The 19527-nt window shown below is 43.2% G+C and overlaps 1 protein-coding gene across 1 annotated transcript in view; it reads right to left on the bottom strand.

Moving 5' to 3' along the window:
- The window catches only part of kcnj19b (potassium inwardly rectifying channel subfamily J member 19b), a 36675-nt gene extending 30655 nt beyond the window's left edge, over positions 1 to 6020 (bottom strand). The window contains exon 1 of the mRNA XM_060939777.1: positions 5355 to 6020. Coding sequence (XP_060795760.1) covers positions 5355 to 6020 — 666 coding nt within the window. The remainder of the gene's footprint in view (positions 1 to 5354) is intronic.
- Between the last annotated feature and the right edge of the window lie 13507 nt (positions 6021 to 19527).

Raw genomic sequence — 19527 nt, 5'->3', positions numbered from 1 at the left:
AAACTTCCACGCTTGCAAGCAACTGTGACAATTTGTAAACAAACATGACTACCAGGTTTGGTTCATTAAATACAGAAGAGTTTGAGAGAATTTTGAAAGAGAAAGACATGTTGAACACCCAAAAGGAATGTATAATAATAATAATAATAATAATAATAATAATAATAATAATAATGTTTTTTTGTGGTATATCAGATATATTCCATTCAGTGAGTATGATACTGAACTCGTCTTCGACTCGTTCAATATCATGCTAGCTGAATGGAATATATCTGATATACCACTCAACGCCAGCCAATATTATTTAAATATGTCACTCAGATCCGCAATGTATTTTGTGTGAAAAATGCAAGTTTTTCAAGACGAGAAGATAAACTTCATATCTTCAAGCCAACATGTGATTTTCTTTTTATTATATAGATACTTTCACAAACAAAAAGTACCCAAATTTATCAGAACAATTAATTGATTTCCTCAAAAGTGATATATAGAGATTTATGTCACGGTTTTGGTTCTCCATGTCCTGGATGTAGCACGTATGAAAAATATAAGCGATATATTTCCCAGTAAAACACTCGTTTCCGTATAATATATGTGATTATCACGTAAATTCACTTTCTTTGTGAAGCTCATTTGTTTAGTATAATCCAATTGGGCTGCGATCATTGACACTTATAGGCAAGTAGACAAGCATGAGCTCTTCTTATCAACAAAGATGCATATAGTTGACAAATAACCTCCTCCTAATAATAAGCTTCCTTCCAGTTCATCTATTCTAATCACATCAGTGAAAATTCCCTGTTAAATAAATGTCAGTCACAGTCAAAAGTTTAGTGAAATCATGTGGTTGACTAGGTGAACAGCAGGGTGAACAGTCGTATTTAGGTTTTTACTGCGCCATCTGGACACGGGTGACGAAGTAAAGATTACTTCAACACTCCTGCTTTCATCCATTCATCCATTATCTGTAGCCGCTTATCCTGTTCTACAGGGTTGCGGCCAAGCTGGAGCCTATCCCAGCTGACTATGGGCGAGAGGCAGGGTACACCCTGGACAAGTTGCCAGGTTATCACAGGGCTGACACAGAGACACACAACCATTCACACTCACATTCACACCTACGGTCAATTTAGAGCCACCAATTAACCTAACCTGCATGTCTTTGGGGGTAACCGGAGCACCCGGAGGAAACCCACGCGGACACGGGGAGAACATGCAAACTCCACACAGAAAGGCCCTCACCGGCCGCTGGGCTCAAACCCAGGACCTTCTTGCTGTGAGGCAACAGTGCTAACCACTACACCACCGTCCCACCCCTCCTGCTTTCAATGAGCTAGAAATTCACACTTATATTGTCCACGTCTATGCTATTCTCAGCATTTCCATGAGGAATCCTACTTATTGTGCTCAATAATACAGTATATTATAATGCTCTAGATTACATGTTTCTTAACGTTCTTGTATCCATGTGGATAAGTAAATAAGTAAGGTCTTTGACTGAGCACACACAAAATATAAGGGACACTCATCAAAAGGTAGTACACAAATGCAGTTTAATTATATCTGTTAAGTCAAGCCTTTTGTTAATCGTTTTTATTAAGTAAAGGAGTAGATCTGGAGGGTCCTCAGGCATAGAATGTTTTGGTAAACTGGGATGTATGGATGCTGTCGCCCCCACTCACTCGCTCACTCGGGTTTGTTGACGGTGAAGTGGCTGGCTGCTTCATGTCCCAGGGTTCCCTCATGTCTGTGTTACTTTCTGGCTCTCCTCTTTTAGTTATGCTGTCATAGTTAGGTTTGCTGGAGTCCCTGCTTGCACTCAGCGCAAAACGTATACTGTTCTTACTCATTAGGTGACATTGAGCAACCTGTGCTTTCTCTCTTTCTCTCCCCGCTTCACTCTGTCTGTTCCTCTGAGTTACATGTCGATCCTGAGACTGAGATGCTGACCTCTTCTGCTCCTCGGACCTGCCTGATCCATCCTGATGCCCTACGTTTGGCTGGAGTCTCCTCACATGGCTCTGGACACTTACAGTAATGCTTTTAAGTCTGAGGACTTCAGTTGACTTGCTAACTTTAGGACTGCAGTTGTCATGAACAGTTTTGCACTGAAGTTTCAATCAGTGAACAATTTATAACTTCAACAAAGCAGACTTCATGTTAGAACTATAATGATTTTCCTGGTTTCACAATTATATTTTGTGACTATATAGGACACTGTTATAGAAGTAAGTTATTTATAATCACACTATCTGTTATCACCCAAATGAGGATCGGTTCCCTTTTGAGTCTGGTTCCTCTCGAGCTTTCTTCCTCATGTCGTCTGAGGGAGTTTTTCCTTGCTACCGTCGCCACAGGCGATAAATTGAGCATAAATTACGGATAAAATGAGCTCATGTTTAAAGTCTTTAATTTTCTGTAAAGCTGCTTTTCAACAATGTCTATTGTTAAAAGCGTTATAAAAATAAACTTAACCTGATTATATTATGATATATGATTTGTGTTTGTTGCATTAGTATATATCATAAATAAACTTTCCTTGATGAGTACACTTTATAAGTTATTCCATGCCTGTGTGACTATTGCTCAGGTTCCCAGCTCCTAAATGAATTAAAGAGGGCATTGTGTTGTGTCCACAGGGAGCTGACTCACAGAATGTGGGATGTGAGCCACCAATACAGCTGCTCTCCTCACTGCTCCATGCTACAGTTATTATAAATGTGAGGATGCTGATTTACATAAGGTACAATATGTGACAACAGTTACACCTACCATCTTCAGTGCTTAAAGCTATAATACTGAGTAATAGATTTTTATTCAACTACTTTCTTCACTTTCCATGCACTTTTATAGCCGACATCAGGTGTGAGAGTAACGGAGAGTCATGTCTGACGTGTAGTTACCAATTTAGCAGTGGTGATTTTCCCATAATCACTGGCATAGCTATAATTAAAGAATTGTTGGAGCAGTTTGGGGATTTTTGCATTGTGTCTGGTTAGATAAGGACAAATACAGTACTAGCCAAAGTTTGGACACCCCTACTCATTCACAGATTTTTCTGTATTTTGACAATTTTCTACTGAAGACATCAAAACTCTGAAATAACATCTGGAACATGTACGGTATTATGTGGTAAACAAAAAAAGTGTTTAAAAAAATATGTTTCATATTTTTGATTCTTCAAAGTAGCCAGCGTTTACCTTGATGACACTTTGCACACACTGGCATTATCTTTACCAGCTTCATGAGGTAGTCACCCAGAATGCTTTTCAGTGAACAGTTATGCCTCGTCAAAAGTTAATTAGTGCAATTTCTCGCCTTCTTAATGTATTCCCTGGTGAAAAATAAATGTACTTTATTGTATTTAAAGTATATTCATATTTTCAATAGTATATTGAAAATGTACTTACACAAATTGTCTCATCTCATCTCATTATCTGTAGCCGCTTTATCCTTCTACAGGGTCGCAGGCAAGCTGGAGCCTATCCCAGCTGACTACGGGCGAAAGGCGGGGTACACCCTGGACAAGTCGCCAGGTCATCACAGGGCTGACACATAGACACAGACAACCATTCACACTCACACCTACGGTCAATTTAGAGTCACCAGTTAACCTAACCTGCATGTCTTTGGACTGTGGGGGAAACCAGAGCACCCAGAGGAAACCCACGCGGACACGGGGAGAACATGCAAACTCCACACAGAAAGGCCCTCGCCAGCCCCGGGGCTCGAACCCAGGACCTTCTTGCTGTGAGGCAACAGCGCTAACCACTACACCACCGTGCCGCCTACACAAATTGTACTTTTTGTAAATATATAAAAAGTATACTAACATCACACTTTCACGCTAACACTTTTAACACACTTTAAAATAATTAGACTATATTACACTTTATAGAAATGTATTATACTAAAATATACTTTAAGTGAAAGTTATGTGTAATTTAGCACATAAAAGTACACTAAATACACTTCAAGTTGCACTTTTCGACAATTTAATTACAATTAAAATATATTTAGTACAAAATTAGTTGTTCCAAAATAGCATGCCTCAAGTTAACTAATCATAAACACACTTGAAGTATATTGATGATTAATGTGGCTTCAAGTACACAAAAGTATGCTAAATTTTAGTACACTTACCACATTTATTTTTCACCAGGGTTTGGCAGTCAATAGTAAATAATAACAATACAGTAAATAGCCCTATTCTACAACTGTAGTAATCCATATTATCTCAAAAACAGCTCGACTAAGTAAAGACACTCACTAAATCCATCATTACTTTAAGACATGAAGTGTCTTTTGTTTGTTTGTTTGTTTTATCTGTAACTGCTTATCCTGTGCGGGGTCGCGGGGGGCAAGCTGGAGCCTATCCCAGCTGACCATAGGCGAGAGGCAGGGTACACCCTGGACAAGTCGCCAGCTCATCGCAGGGCTGACACACACATAGAGACACAAACAACCATTCACGGTCAATTTAGAGTCACCAATTAACCTAACCTGCATATCTTTGGACTGTGGGAGGAAACCCACGCGGACATGGGGAGAACATGCAAACTCCACACAGAAAGGCCAGCGTCGGCTGCTGGGTTCAAACCCAGAACCTTCTTGCTGTGAGGTGACAGTGCTAACCACTCACTACACTACCATGCCTGAAGTGTCTTTTAATTAATAAAAATAAATAAATAAATAAATAAATAAACACTGAATTAGAAAGTGTGTCAAAACTTTTGCCTTGTGTTGTCCCTATGGAAGCCTGTTTCTGCCACCACAATAATGAGACAGGTGTGAAGTCCTAATTTAGAGGAAGTGTTCCATCCATCTATTATCTGTAGCCGCTTATCCTGTTCTACAGGGTTGCAGGCAAGCTGGAGCCTATCCCAACTGACTATGGGTGAGAGGCAGGGTACACCCTGGACAAGTCGCCAGGTCATCACAGGACTGACACAGAGACAAACAACCATTCACACCTACGGTCAATTTAGAGTCACCAATTAACCTAACCTGCATGCCTTTGGACTGTGGGGGAAATCGGAGCACCCGACAGAAACCCATGCAGACATGGGGAGAACATGCAAACTCCGTACAGAAGAGCCCTCGCTGGCCGCTGGGCTCGAACCCAGGACCTTCTTGCTGTGAGGTGACAGTGCTAACCACTACACCACTGTGCTGCCCTAGAGGAAACGTTATTATTATGAAATAGTAATTCATTATTATGACACAATATCTCAAAGTTATAACTGTGAGATATATTCTCATAATTATGACAGTTACTACCGTATGTCACTTCTTTTTTCCAAGTGTCTTCCAGAGATGGGCTACATATGGCATGTATCAGGAGACTGGGTTACCTTGATGAGCTTGCACCTGATCTGAGCCGACACCATGTGGCTGTTCCTGAGGTTCCCCACGCGGAACATGAGGCACAGTTTGCCGTCCCGCTGTGAGATCACGGCGTCCTGGCTGAACATGAGCGTCTCGGCGCGCTTCTTCGGCTGCGACATCTTGATGAACATGCAGCCGATGAGGAAGGCGTCCACGATGGAGCCGAGCAGCGACTGGAACAGGAAGAGGATGATGCCCTCGGGGCACTTCTCTGTAATGTAGCGATAGCCGTAGCCGATAGTGGCCTCGGTTTCGATGAAGAAGAGGAAGGCGGAGGGGAAGTTGTACACGTTGGCCACGCACGGTGTGTACTCGGGGTCGTGGCCGCGTCCGAGGTCTCCACGTGCGTATGCGATCAACCACCACATGGATGCCATGACGAGCCACGCGACCGTATAGGTGAGCAGGAAGATGAGCAGGTTCCAGCGCCACTTCAGGTCCACCAGCGTGGTGAACAGGTCCGAGAGGTAGCGGCTCGTCTCGCCGCCCAGGTTGCCGTGCTGCACGTTACAGCGCCCGTTCTTCTCCACGAAGCGCTGCCGCTTGCGCCTGGCCGGCGCTGGGAAAGACGCAGCTCGGGTTGTGTTCACTACCTGGTATTCCTCACCGAATTTCCTTCTGATGGCTGACATAGTGAGCGACAGTGTTTCTTTTTATTTATGGTTATTATTGTTTTGTTTTGGAAAAAAAAATTAAAAAGTAGCGCTGAAGTTTTTGTCAGGATATTTGCGCACCTCACACTGGAGCTACTGCTTCATGACTTTGGATGAACAGACAGCCTGCTTCACACCCCCAGCCCGGATAGGATCAAATCAAATGCTGAAGGAGCTGCACATTTTAAGCTCATCTCCGGTCCATATCTTTACACTGCATCCTCGTCTTGATCAAAGCACTCCTTTCTTCTTCTCTTCTTCTTATTATTATTTCACGCACTTTTCTTTCCTTTCCTTTTCTTTATGTTTGTATTGCATGAATGAGCTGTGTCCTGTCTCTTGCTTGACTCGGGTCCAGTCTGGTGCGGTGTGTGTGTGTGTGTGTGTGTCCTCTGCGAACCTCCACTGCACTGCTGTAGTACAATCACACTGACCCCCCCCCCCCCCCCCCCCCCACACACACACACACACACACACACACACTGCGGCGATCGATGACAGTGTACCCGTGGCGCGAGCCCCAAAATTTACATCCTTGTTTGAATTCTGCTCTGTGATTGGACGTTAAGCGGAGCGGAGGCGTGGCCTGAGAAGGAATAATGCCATATAGTGAAGGCATCTCACTCGATCGCTTGCTGCGATGCGTTTAAACCTAACAACCTGCTTTTCTAGCCAAGAATCTCAATGTGCTTGATAGTATACGAGCACTTTTACATCTGACAATCAAAATTTAGTCTGTGCTCTACAAGCCAGGTGTTACATTAGAGACACCAAGTCTCGTTAAAATACAATAAAGATGAGAAGGGCTCCTGTGGAGGACGGCCCCATATGGACAGTTGAAAGTCACACTTGGAAGACACTCTGGACACTTACTGTAGAGTAGGGTGGTCCCAAATTTTTTTTTTTTTAGGATTTTGTTACGACCACCTTACTTTTTTTTTTTAACATTGCCTAAAAGAAGGGCGGCACGGTGGTGTAGTGGTTAGCGCTGTCGCCTCACAGCAAGAAGGTCCGGGTTCGAGCCCCGCGGCCGGCGAGGGCCTTTCTGTGTGAAGTTTGCATGTTCTCCCCGTGTCCTCGTGGGTTTCCTCCGGGTGCTCCGGTTTCCCCCACAGTCCAAAGACATGCAGGTTAGGTTAACTGACCGTAGGTGTGAATGGTTGTCTGTGTCTATGTGTCAGCCCTGTGATGACCTGGCGACTTGTCCAGGGTGTACTCCGCCTTTCGCCCGTAGTCAGCTGGGATAGGCTCCAGCTTGCCTGCGACCCTGTAGAAGGATAAAGCGGCTAGAGATAATGAGATGAGATGAGACATTGCCTAAAAGAAGTTATTGTGCAAAATTTGGTTAAGATTGAACAATGTTTAGAGGTGCCACAAAGCCATTAAAGTTTTCACTCAAGACACAATATAAAATAATGTGGCTTATTAACTGTTTCATATTAATACAAACAATACAGTAATATAACTTCCTGTGTTCAAAGTAACAATAGCTATTACTTGTCTGTGATTTTCTAAACCCTTCGGTATTATGGTATCTTGTGGAGATAAAAGAACACACTAAGGACTTCCCTAGCAGAAGGAAGCTTTCTCCCGGACAGTTCCTTGGAAGTGGGACCAATTAACCAAACATAATTGTCCTTTCTGGTTTTGTGCTTTGCACCACCGGTACTACTTGTATTACTGTTGCTAGCCATCTGAAAAACATAGAAAGAAAAAACATTCACAACTTCATCAGCATATTACGATCAGTGCTCATTGTTTAAGAACCCCTTAGTGCATGAAAGTTAACCTTCTATCAGTCTATAAACTCTTCCTGCCTCTTCTTTTTCATAGAAGTGGCATATTCCCTCTAGAACTGTGACTTTTTGGGGGTTTGAGATCTTCTCTGCAACAGTCTACGCACCAACTAATGTTAATGGCTTAACCTGGTTTGCAACCTCGTGTGGCACCTCTAAATATTAACCAATTTTTCTGAAATTTTGCTTGTTGCCTTCTTTTAGCCTATGTAAAAAAATGGTAGGGTGGTTGGAATGTTTTGGTAAAAAAAAATTTTCCCATACATTTCGGGACCACCCTACTGTAGAGTGGTGCTTTTGTGGCTGAGGACTGCGGTTGGTTTGCTGGCTTTGGGACTGTGGTTGTCGTGAACGGTTTTGCACTCAAGTTTCCATTAGTGAAGAGTTGTGGCGTCGACGAAACTGACTTCATGTTGAAACTGTTGATGTTGTGGTCATGTTGTCTGTTGTCCAGGTGGGGATGGGTTCCCTTTTGGGTCTGGTTCCTCTCAAGGTTTCTTCCTCGTGTCGTCTGGGGGAGTTTTTCCTTGCCACTGTTGCGCTCATTGGGGATAGATTAGGGATAAAATTGGCTCATGTCTTGGGTCATTCAGATTCTGTAGAGCTGTTGTGGGACAGCGTCTATGGTTAAAAGCGCTATACAAACAAACTTGACTTGACACTTGGTGGAGAACATACCTCCGCCAAGCCACATGTTATCCATCCATCCATCCATCCATCCATCCATCCATCCATCCATTATCTTTAGCTGCTTATCCTGTCCGACAGGGTCACAGGCAAGCTTGAGCCTATCCCAGCTGACTATAGGTGAGAGGTGGGGTACACCTTGGACAAGTTGCCAGGTCATCGCAAGGCTGACACATAGAGACAAACAACCATTCACACTCATATTCACAGTCAATTTAGAGCCACCAGTTAGCCTAACCTGCATGCCTTTGGACTTTGGGGAAACCGGAGTACCCAGTGGAAACCCACGCAGACACATGCAAACTCCACACAGAAAGGCCCTTGCCAGCCTCTGGGCTCGAACCCAGGATCTTCTTGCTGTGAGGCAAGTCATGTAACACATTTTAATAAATGTACTACTCATGCAGTAAATGGTTATTATTATTGCCTCACAGCAAGCAGGATCTGGGTTTGAACCTGCTGGTCAGCTGGGGCTTATCTGTGTGGAGTTTGCATGTTGGTTTCCTCAGGGTGTTTCAGTTTCATCCAGCAGTCCAAAGACATGTGGATTAGGTCAACTGGCTACTCTAAATTGCCCATAGGTGTGTGTGAATGGGTGTGTGTCTTTCTGTGTTAGTTCCACACTAGACTGTTGGCTTGTCCAGGGTGTACCCTGGCTCTCACCCAGTGTCAGCTGGGATTGGCTCCAGCTTCCCCTGTGTCCCACAGTGGATAAGCAGTATAGAAAATGAATGGATGTTGGTCGGTGAAATTAAGCAGGAGTCTATTTGATAAAGGAATTGAGAACTGAGGGAGAAATTACAACAAAACATATGCATAAAAGTTTTTTTACAGGTTGATTAGCTACATAGGCCATATAACCTAGCTATAGACTAACTACTGTATTATTCTTCAGTATTCCGCCTCCCAGTTCAAAGGTCCTGGTTTGATCATGATATCGGGGTACTGTCTATGTGGAGAATATGAGAAACTCCACATAGACAGTACCCTGATATCATGATCAAACAATCTAGTGTAGCCAGTCTGACTAGTTACATGTTTTTGGACAGTGGGAAGAAACCAGAGGTTCCAGTGTAAACCCATATGAACATGAGGAGTCCTCATGTTCATATGGGTTTACACTGGAACCTCTGGTTTCTTCCCACTGTCCAAAAACATGTAACTAGTCAGACTGGTTACACTAGATTGTCCCAAGGTGTGAATGTGTGAGTGCATGGTGCCCTGTGATGGACTGATGTTCTATCCAGGGTAAAGTCTTCTGTCTTGCACCCAGCGTTACTCTAAAATCTTCCAAATATACCCATACAGTGTGGAAAACCAAAGGCACAAGGGTCCATCTGTCTACAGATCAACTGATAATACAAGATCATATGTTGCCATCTACTGTTTAAAGAATGTATTTTACTTGAGAATACAGTAAAGTGAACATGAACATGGGATGGCAAGTGAATATGAAAATACCATTTTTTTTAAAGAAATGTGCTAAATATGATATTCATTTACAGTGCCCTCCACAATTATTGGCACCCCTTGTAAAGATTAGTAAAAAGGGCTCGAAAAAATGCATATTTTGGTGAAGTAGCTTCATCTCATGCTGAACAAACTGAAAAAAAAATCTAAGCTTTAATTGAAATAAATTTATTCAGAGAAAAACAAATTCCTCATCAATAAATAATTTTCAACAAAATGTGCCATTATTATTATTATCCATCCATCATCTGTAGCTGCTTATCCTGTCCTACAGGGTTGCAGGGAAGGTGGAGCCTATCCCAGCTGACTATGGGTGAGAAGCAGGGTACACCCTGAACAAGTCACCAGGTCATCACAGGGCTGACACATAAGACACAGACAACCATTCACACTCACATTCACACCTACGGTCAATTTAGAGCCACCAATTAGCCTAACCTACATGTCTTTGGACTGTGGGGGAAACCGGAGCACCCAGAGGAAACCCACGCAGACATGGGGAGAACATGCAAACTCCACACGGAAAGGCCCTTGTCGGCCGCTGGGCTCGAACCCAGGACCTTCTTGCTGTGAGGCAACAGTGCTAACCACTACACCACCGTATTATTATTATTAGCATCCATCCATCCATTATCTGTAGCCGCTTATCCTGTTCTACAGGGTCACAGGCAAGCTGGAGCCTATCCCAGGTGACTATGAGAGTCAGGGTACGAGAGGCGGGGTACACCCTGGACAAGTCGCCAGGTTATTGCAGGGCTGACACAGAGACAAACAACCATTCACACTCACATTCACACCTACGGTCAATTTAGATCCATATTATTATTATTATTATTATTATTATTATTATTATTATTATTATTATTATTATTCCTGGAAATTAGAATGAAAACAATGTAACTGAAGCATGTTTCCCATTTAAATTGGGCATTTTTTGAGTTGACTGGAGTGTGTAGGAACTTAATCCATAACCGTAATCCATAACTTCTTGATTAACTGGGGTACAAATATGAGATGACACAGAGGCCAAATTCCATCAATATGGGAAAGATAAGAGAACACACAAACCAAATGAGGGAGAAGTGTGTTAACCTTCATAAGTCAGGGAATGGTAATAAAAAATAGCTACTCACTTGAAAATGTCCATTTCTACTGTTAGAGCAATTAAAAAAAAAGTGGACAGCAACTAGAACTGTTACAAACTCACCTGGAATAGGACCCAAGTTTATTTTGCCTCGCCGTACTGTGAGAAGGCTAGTAAGAGAGGCACAAAAAAAAAACAAGAAAAAGTAAAATCTTGGGAGTTTCCAAGTCTCTAAAACCACCATCAGACACTACTTCCATGCCAACAGATTATAGAAGGTATGCCAGAAAAAAAGCCTTTTCTGTCAGTTAACCACAAACATAAGTGGCTGAAGTTTGCTAAACACTACTACAACTTTGACTGGAACCGTGTTCTATGGTCTGATGGAACAAAAATGGAATGGGTTTTTTTTTGGCAATAAACACTCAAGGTGGGTTTGATATAAATAGAAAGATGGCTATAATGAAAAGAACCCAATCCTGACTGTAAAATATGGTGGAAGTTCTGTGATTATTTTGGGGGTGTTTTCCTCCAAAGGCCCTGGAATCCTTGTTAGGGTACATGGCATCATGGACTCCATGAATTACCAGGATATTTTAAATCAAAATCTGGCTGCTTCTGCCAGGAAACTAAAACTGGGTCGTCACTGGATCTTCGAGCAGGACAACAATCTGAAGCATATGTCCAAATCAACACAAAAATGGTTCGCTGACCACAGAATCAAGCTTCTGCTATAGCCATCTCAGTCCCCTGACCTGAACCCCATTGAAAACCTGTGGGCTGAGCTGAAGAGGAGAGTGTACAAGAGAGGGCTGAGGACTCTAAATGATCTGGAGAGATTGTATAAAGAGGAATGGTCTCAGATGCCCTGCTCTGTATCTCCAACCTTATAAAATGTTATAGGAGAGACTCAGTACTGTTTTACTGGCAAAGGAAGGTTATACAAAGTATTAAATGCAGGGGTGCCAATAATAGTGGCATATGTGTTTTTGTTGAAAATAATTATTTCTTGATAAGAGATTTGTTTTTCTCAGAATAAATTTATTTCAATTAAAGGTTAGATTTTTCTCATTTTTTCAGTATGAGATGGAGTTATATAGGCGGCACGGTGGTGTAGTGGTTAGCGCTGTCGCCTCACAGCAATAAGGTCCGGGTTCGAGCCCCGTGGCCAGCGAGGGCCTTTTTGTGTGGAGTTTGCATGTTCTGCCTGTGTCCACGTGGGTTTCCTCCACAGTCCAAAGACATGCAGGTTAGGTTAACTGGTGACTCTAAATTAACCGTAGGTGTGAATGTGAGTGTGAATGGTTGTCTGTGTCTATGTGTCAGCCCTCTGATGACCTGGCGACTTGTCCAGGGTGTACCCCACCTTTCGCCCGTAGTCAGCTGGGATAGACTCCAGCTTGCCTGCGACCCTGTAGAACAGGATAAAGTGGCTAGAGATGATGAGATGCAGCAACTTCACCAAAAGTTTTTCCACCCAACACTTTTTTTTAAACTAATCTTTACAAGGGGTTCCAATAATTGTGGAGGGCACTGTACAACCAAAAATATAATCCTGATAATGTGTTCAATTATATATAAAATTAGTTGGGCAGTTTGTGAACATATAACAGCAGTTGTATGATCACAGATAGTTGCCAGGCTAGATCTCATCTCATCTCATCATCTCTAGCCATTTTATCCTGTTCTACAGGGTCGCAGGCAAGTTGAAGCCTATCCCAGCTGACTACGGGCGAAAGGCGGGGTACACCCTGGACAAGTCGCCAGGTCATCACAGGGCTGACACATAGACACAGACAACCATTCACACTCACATTCACGGTCAATTTAGAGTCACCAGTTAACCTAACGTGCATGTCTTTGGACTGTGGGGGAAACCGGAGCACCCGGAGGAAACCCACGCGGATACGGGGAGAACATGCAAACTCCGCACAGAAAGGCCATCATCGGCCACGGGGCTCGAACCCGGACCTTCTTGCTGTGAGGTGACAGCGCTAACCACTACACCACCTTGCCGCCCAGGCTAGATCTGTTGGTAATATACTGTGTGTAGAGTGATATAGAGTCAGGTGGTGTTATTTGGATTTAGAGCAGGGGTCTTCAAGTGGCAGACCAGATGTAGACCCAGTAAAATATTTTAGTGGACCAAACCGAGTACAAGAAAAAAAAACTGAAACAGAAATGATACATGTCCGATAAACAGATCCTATGCTGCAGCTTATACAATCACGTGTTTATGTACATTTTAGCTGAAGGCAGATCATCAAACCAGAAAATAGTCACAGAGCTTGAGACATTCAGAGTTTTTTTTTTTTTAAACCTCTCTGGTATGATTAGCAAACTGCTCATATGTCTTGTTTAATAGAGACTCAACAACAGACAAAAGGCAAATATACAAAGAAGTATGTGTATACTCCTTACATTAAATTTAAAATATGTTTCATCTGTTCAGTATGGAGGGCGGCACGGTGGTGTGGTGGTTAGCACTATCGCCTCACAGCAAGAAGGTTCTGGGTTTGAGCCCAGCAGCTGGTGAGGGTCTTTCTGTGTGGAGTTTGCATGTTCTGTCTATGTGGGTTTCCTCCAGGTGCTCCAGTTTCCCCCCCAAAGACATGCAGGTTAGGTTAATTGGTGGCTCTAAATTGACCATAGGTGTGAGTGTGAGTGTGAATGGTTGTTTGTCTCTGTGTCAGCCCTGTGATGACCTGGTGACTTGTCCAGGGTGTACCCCGCCTCTCGCACATAGTCAGCTGGGATAGGCTCCAGCTTGCCTGCGACCCTGTAGAACAGGATAAGAGGCTACAGGTAATGGACGGGTGGATGGATGTTCAGTATGGTAGCCTGTTTCTGCCACAATAATAATGAGCAGGCCATCTGTGACTTACTTCTCATAATTATGACTTTCTATCTCAAATAATGACTTAGCACCACATAATGACTTCCTACATCATAATAATGATGCAGTATCTTGTAATTATGACTTAATTTCTCATAATAATGAGATAGTAAGTCATAGCTTTTAGAAAATATTCTCATTATTATTCGATAGTATGTCATTATTATTATGGCGGCACGGTGGTGTAGTGGTTAGCGCTGTTGCCTCACAGCAAGAAGGTCCGGGTTCAAGCCCCGTGGCCAGCGAGGGCCTTTCTGTGTGGAGTTTGCATGTTCTCCCCGTGTCTGCATGGGTTTCCTCCGGGTGCTCCGGTTTCCCCCACAGTCCAAAGACATACAGGTTAGGTTAACTGGTGACTCTAAATTGACCGTAGGTGTGAGTGTGAGTGTGAATGGTTGTCTGTGCCTATGTGTCAGCCCTGTGATGACCTGGCGACTTGTCCAGGGTGTACCCCGCCTTTCGCCCGTAGTCAGCTGGGATAGGCTCCAGCTTGCCTGCGACCCTGTAGAACAGGATAAAGTGGCTAGAGATGATGAGATGTCATTATTATGACATAATAAGTAATAATTGTGACACAGTATCTTATAATTATGAGATACAAAGTCATATTTATGAGATACATTCTCATTATTATGACATACAATGTGATGTCATGTTGGTGCAGTGGTGGCAAGCAAGAAGGTTTTAGCTTCGAACCTTGTAGCCGACAGGGGCCTTTCTGTGTGGAGTATATGCATATTCTCCCTGTTTCTGCGTGGGTTTCCTTCAGGTGCTCCGGTTTCTATCCACAGTCCAAAGCCATTGCCCATATGGGTGAGTGTATGCATGAATGTTATGTTATGTTCGTCTCTGTGTTAGCCCTGCAATAGATTGGCACAATGTCCAGGGTGTACCCTGCCTCTCGCCTGACATCAGCTGGGATTGGCCTCAGCTCACCTGTAACCCTGATGGATAAGTGAAAATATAGAAAGTGGATGGAAGGAATGATACTTCCATACTTCTATCCTACGTAACTTCATCTCATCTCATTATCTCTAGCCGCTTTATCCTGTTCTACAGGGTCGCAGGAGCCTATCCCAGCTGACTACGGGCGAAAAGCAGGGTACACCTTGGACAAGTCACCAGGTCATCACAGGGCTGACACATAGACACAGACAACCATTCACACTCACATTCACACCTACGGTCAATTTAGAGTCACCAGTTAACCTAACCTACATGTCTTTGGGGGAAACCAGAGCACCCAGAGGAAACCCACGCAGACAACATGCAAACTCCACACAGAAAGGCCCTCGCCAGCCACGGGGCTTGAACCCAGGACATTCTTGCTGTGAGGTGACAGCGCTAACCACTACACCACCGTGCCACCCCCACATAACTTCTTTTTTTTTTTCAAGTGGCAGAAACAGGCTTCCATAGTTCACAGTCCTTGAAGCTGGTGAAAAGTGGTAACATGGCCTAAAGCACCACTATGAAACAAAACATAACTGCATTGTCTAATTGATACCCTTAAACTAGTCTTTAATGCTTAAACATTGTTCAATGTTTTCACCAGTCAGTCATGTTGCTGTAAGCCGGGAATTTTATGTCACTGGACCCCTGATTTAGTCTTATGTCCTGTCTGTCTAATTTTTCTATGATGCACTCTCAGAAAATAAAGTATATAATTGTACCTTTAAGGCTGTACACTGGCTTGTCGCTGGGGCAGTACCCACTAAAGTACTTATATGTACACTTTATATACTGCTTGGGAACATATATATGTACCTTTTTGGCCCTAAAAAGGTACACATAGTTACCTTGAGGTCCAACAATGAGCCCTAGGGGATACATTGTACCTTGGGTAACAGAAATGGACTCCTATTGTATCCCTGTTTCTGACAGTGTAATATGACAATATACATGAAAATCATGTATACAACAAAAACCTAATTAAAGAATTAATTAACAGTTCTTCCATCCATTATCTGTAGCTGCTTATCCTGTTCTGCAGGGTCGCAGGCAAGCCGGAGCCTATCCCAGCTGACTATGGGCGAGAGGCGGGGTACACCCTGGACAAGTCGCCAGGTCATCACAGGGCTGACACAGAGACAAACAACCATTCACACTTACATTCACACCTACGGTCAATTTAGAGTCACCAGTTAACCTAGGGTGACCAGATTTCCCTAGTCTGAAACCGGGACACTTTTGCGCGCGACCATGCTCGTGCACGCACACCTTTTTTTTTACGTAAACGTGACACTCAGAGAGGTGCTCTTATCATTTTGTTGAAGCTCACATTTATCAACATCTCACATGAAATAAAACAAACAGGCATTTTGTTATCTAGTAGCATAGTGGTATACAGATCAGTTAAATTATGGTCAGACAACAGATTTTGTAATGGCTGAGAATAGGCCAGGCTATGTCCATAGGCCAAATTTAAACTGATTTATTTCACCTTTTTGTGAGAACACCAAGAAGAATGCATATGCACATGTAGGCTATATCTCTAAAATTGTATGCACTATAGCATGAACTTAAAAAGTAGATATGTGACCTCAACATAGCCTAGGTCAGAATCAACCTTACTAACCATTCCCCACAACTGAATGAATAAAGCAGGAAGATGTGTACAAAAGTGAACACTTTAATGGAAGGTGCAACAAGCTGTTCAACACAGCAATATGGCCAAACTGTCAGAATGGTATGTTAAACAGAAACAAAAAAAGAGACAAGTGATTTGAGAATATACACTCAAACAAAACAGCAATAAAGGAGGAGAGGGGCGACAGCCCGAGGAAAGCCCCCACAGGAGCGCACATCATTTGCAACATAGGCTACCCAACTCAGTACAAGAACAAAGCACTTACAGTGTGTGCAGTAGACTTTGTGCGCATTGTTCTGCACCTCTCGGAGGAAGGGGCAGGTGCCCTGTAAATCTTTGGAAAAGGTACATTTTCTTTTCGGCATAATTGCTGCGGCATTACTGCTGCTAGCTGCTAGACAAAGAACATTCGCACCAGTTAATGTTTATTTTATTGTTGCATGGCAACACGTTCTGTTGTCTGGAATAATGTGGCTAAATAAACACCCATGCCACAGGGCCAGGGGGCAGTAACCAGGAAAGTTTGCGATTCCTGTCAATTCATCAAAATAGTAAATGCAGACATTTCTCCGCTAATGATTCCCACGCTGCTCAGTCGCAAACGTCACGAGTGGCGAAAACCGGGACATATCCGTGTCCCGACAGACTTTTGTCGGGACTCGGGACACACAACCCCAAATCGGGACTGTCCCGGTAAAACCGGGACGTCTGGTCACCCTAATAGTGCAGCGGCCAACCCTTGAAAAGCCCTCTCAAAAGAGGTGGTACCCCTCCAGGCGGTAGAACAAAGCGGGACCTGTTTTATTTGAAGGGTATGGGTGTCTACTTCATGAGAAACATCTCATCTCATCTCATTATCTCTAGCCGCTTTATCCTTCTACAGGGTCGCAGGCAAGCTGGAGCCTATCCCAGCTGACTACGGGCGAAAGGCGGGGTACACCCTGGACAAGTTGCCAGGTCATCACAGGGCTGACACATAGACACAGACAACCATTCACACTCACATTCACACCTACGGTCAATTTAGAGCCACCAGTTAACCTAACCTGCATGTCTTTGGACTGTGGGGGAAACCGGAGCACCCGGAGGAAACCCACGCGGACACGGGGAGAACATGCAAACTCCACACAGAAGGGCCCTCGCCGGCCCCGGGGCTCGAACCCAGGACCTTCTTGCTGTGAGGCGACAGCGCTAACCACTACACCACCGTGCCGCCTCATGAGAAACATGGTTGTACAAAATTAATATTGTAACAACATATGGATTAACCCCTTATTTGCCGGGCCATCTGCAAAATTCTGTATGGCCAAAGTGTTCTGTAATTTGAACCTAATTCTCATTCCAACTAAGGTAAGAGTTGTGGGAGGAAGGCCTATGGCCATCTTAATTACTGCATGCTGCATGCTGAACAGTCCTAAGCAGCACATGGCTTCATGTACAATGAATGGAACTCTGTGTTTCTATGGGCAGCCAACGCTGGATTATGTAATTGCTGTGGCCACCAAACCTCAGTCTGGCCACTATCCCAGGTGAAAATGTTATCGATTCTGTAACTGATAGAGTGCATTTGAGCTTTGAGGTATTAACTAAATTCCTCTGAGTAGATCAGTAGGCCTATGCTGTTTTAGAATATGATGGCTCCATCATTTTTGTTCTTCACTTCGAATCTCATCTAGGTATATAGTACATGTCCTGTATCATTTTGTTTCAGGGTGAAGCATGGACCTGAGCGATGAGTCACCTCCCAAGAAACCAAGAACACAGGGTACAGCATGCATCTACATGAATCTCTACTTGACCACCCCTTGACATAATGAGTGAACTAGATTTCAACCTGAGAATAAAAAGGGTTATAATTATTGAAAGTCATGTTTGATCGAAATGAAGGCCTATTATTTACTAGTAACTGTTCAGGGTTAACAGCACAAAAGAATCCCCAGATCTGCACAAAATGAACAAAATATATTCTATTCGTTTTCGTGTTGTTGTTGTACGCACCATCCAAATAATATGTGTGTATTGTTTCAATACAAAAACATCAACAGGTTTTTATAGAAGAGGAAGCAGATGTTTAGTAAGATAGTGCTTTTCAAAAATATCTTATGCTAGCAAACCTAATTTCACGATCAAAGATGTCGGCAATGTTTTGTATGGCAAATGACCCGATCAACCTGTATTAGCTAGGAAGGGGTTAAATTGTTTGAAAACATGTCTCAGACTACATTTGCATCTTTGAAATAATGATTTCTCTCCTTAGTAATGTACAACTCATCCATAGAGAAAATATCGGCTTCATTTTCTCAAATTGTGATTTCAACGTTAAATCTGGGTTTATGCGCAGTCGCAAACAAAGGGTTAATTGGCAGTGTTGTACCCATTCTGAACAATTCAAACTGGTATTTTTGAATAAAAGACATCTAAAACTATAGAATGATATAAGTTTTCCCTTATTTTCCTGACAATTAATCATTTATAATTGAAATATTCAACGAACAACCTGAAAAAAACTAAAAAATATTTGGATTCTAAGGGGTTAATTCACCCATAAATTGATGAAAATCAAATTAAACGCCCAGAAAGGTTGCATTAGCATATCATGAACCTAAATGATGCAGTATATTGATGCCCACACATCAATATGTGCATTCATTGCAGAGGAAATACCTCTGGTATAGCGATACAGAATTTTGCAGATGGTCTGGCAAATAAGGGGTTAATCCATATGTTGTTACAATATTAATTTTGTACAACCATGTTTTTTATGGGGCGGCGCGGTGGTTAGCGCTGTCGCCTCACAGCAAGAAGGTCCGGGTTCGAGCCCCGTGGCCGGCGAGGGCCTTTCTGTGTGGAGTTTGCATGTTCTCCCCGTGTCCGCGTGGGTTTCCTCCGGGTGCTCCGGTTTCCCCCACAGTCCAAAGACATGCAGGTTAGGTTAACTGGTGACTCTAAATTGACCGTAGGTG

Source organism: Neoarius graeffei, chromosome 14, assembly GCF_027579695.1.
Source record: "Neoarius graeffei isolate fNeoGra1 chromosome 14, fNeoGra1.pri, whole genome shotgun sequence".
In the NCBI taxonomy this organism is placed as follows: Eukaryota; Metazoa; Chordata; class Actinopteri; order Siluriformes; family Ariidae; genus Neoarius; species Neoarius graeffei.
This window is presented reverse-complemented; position numbering and strand designations above follow the sequence as displayed.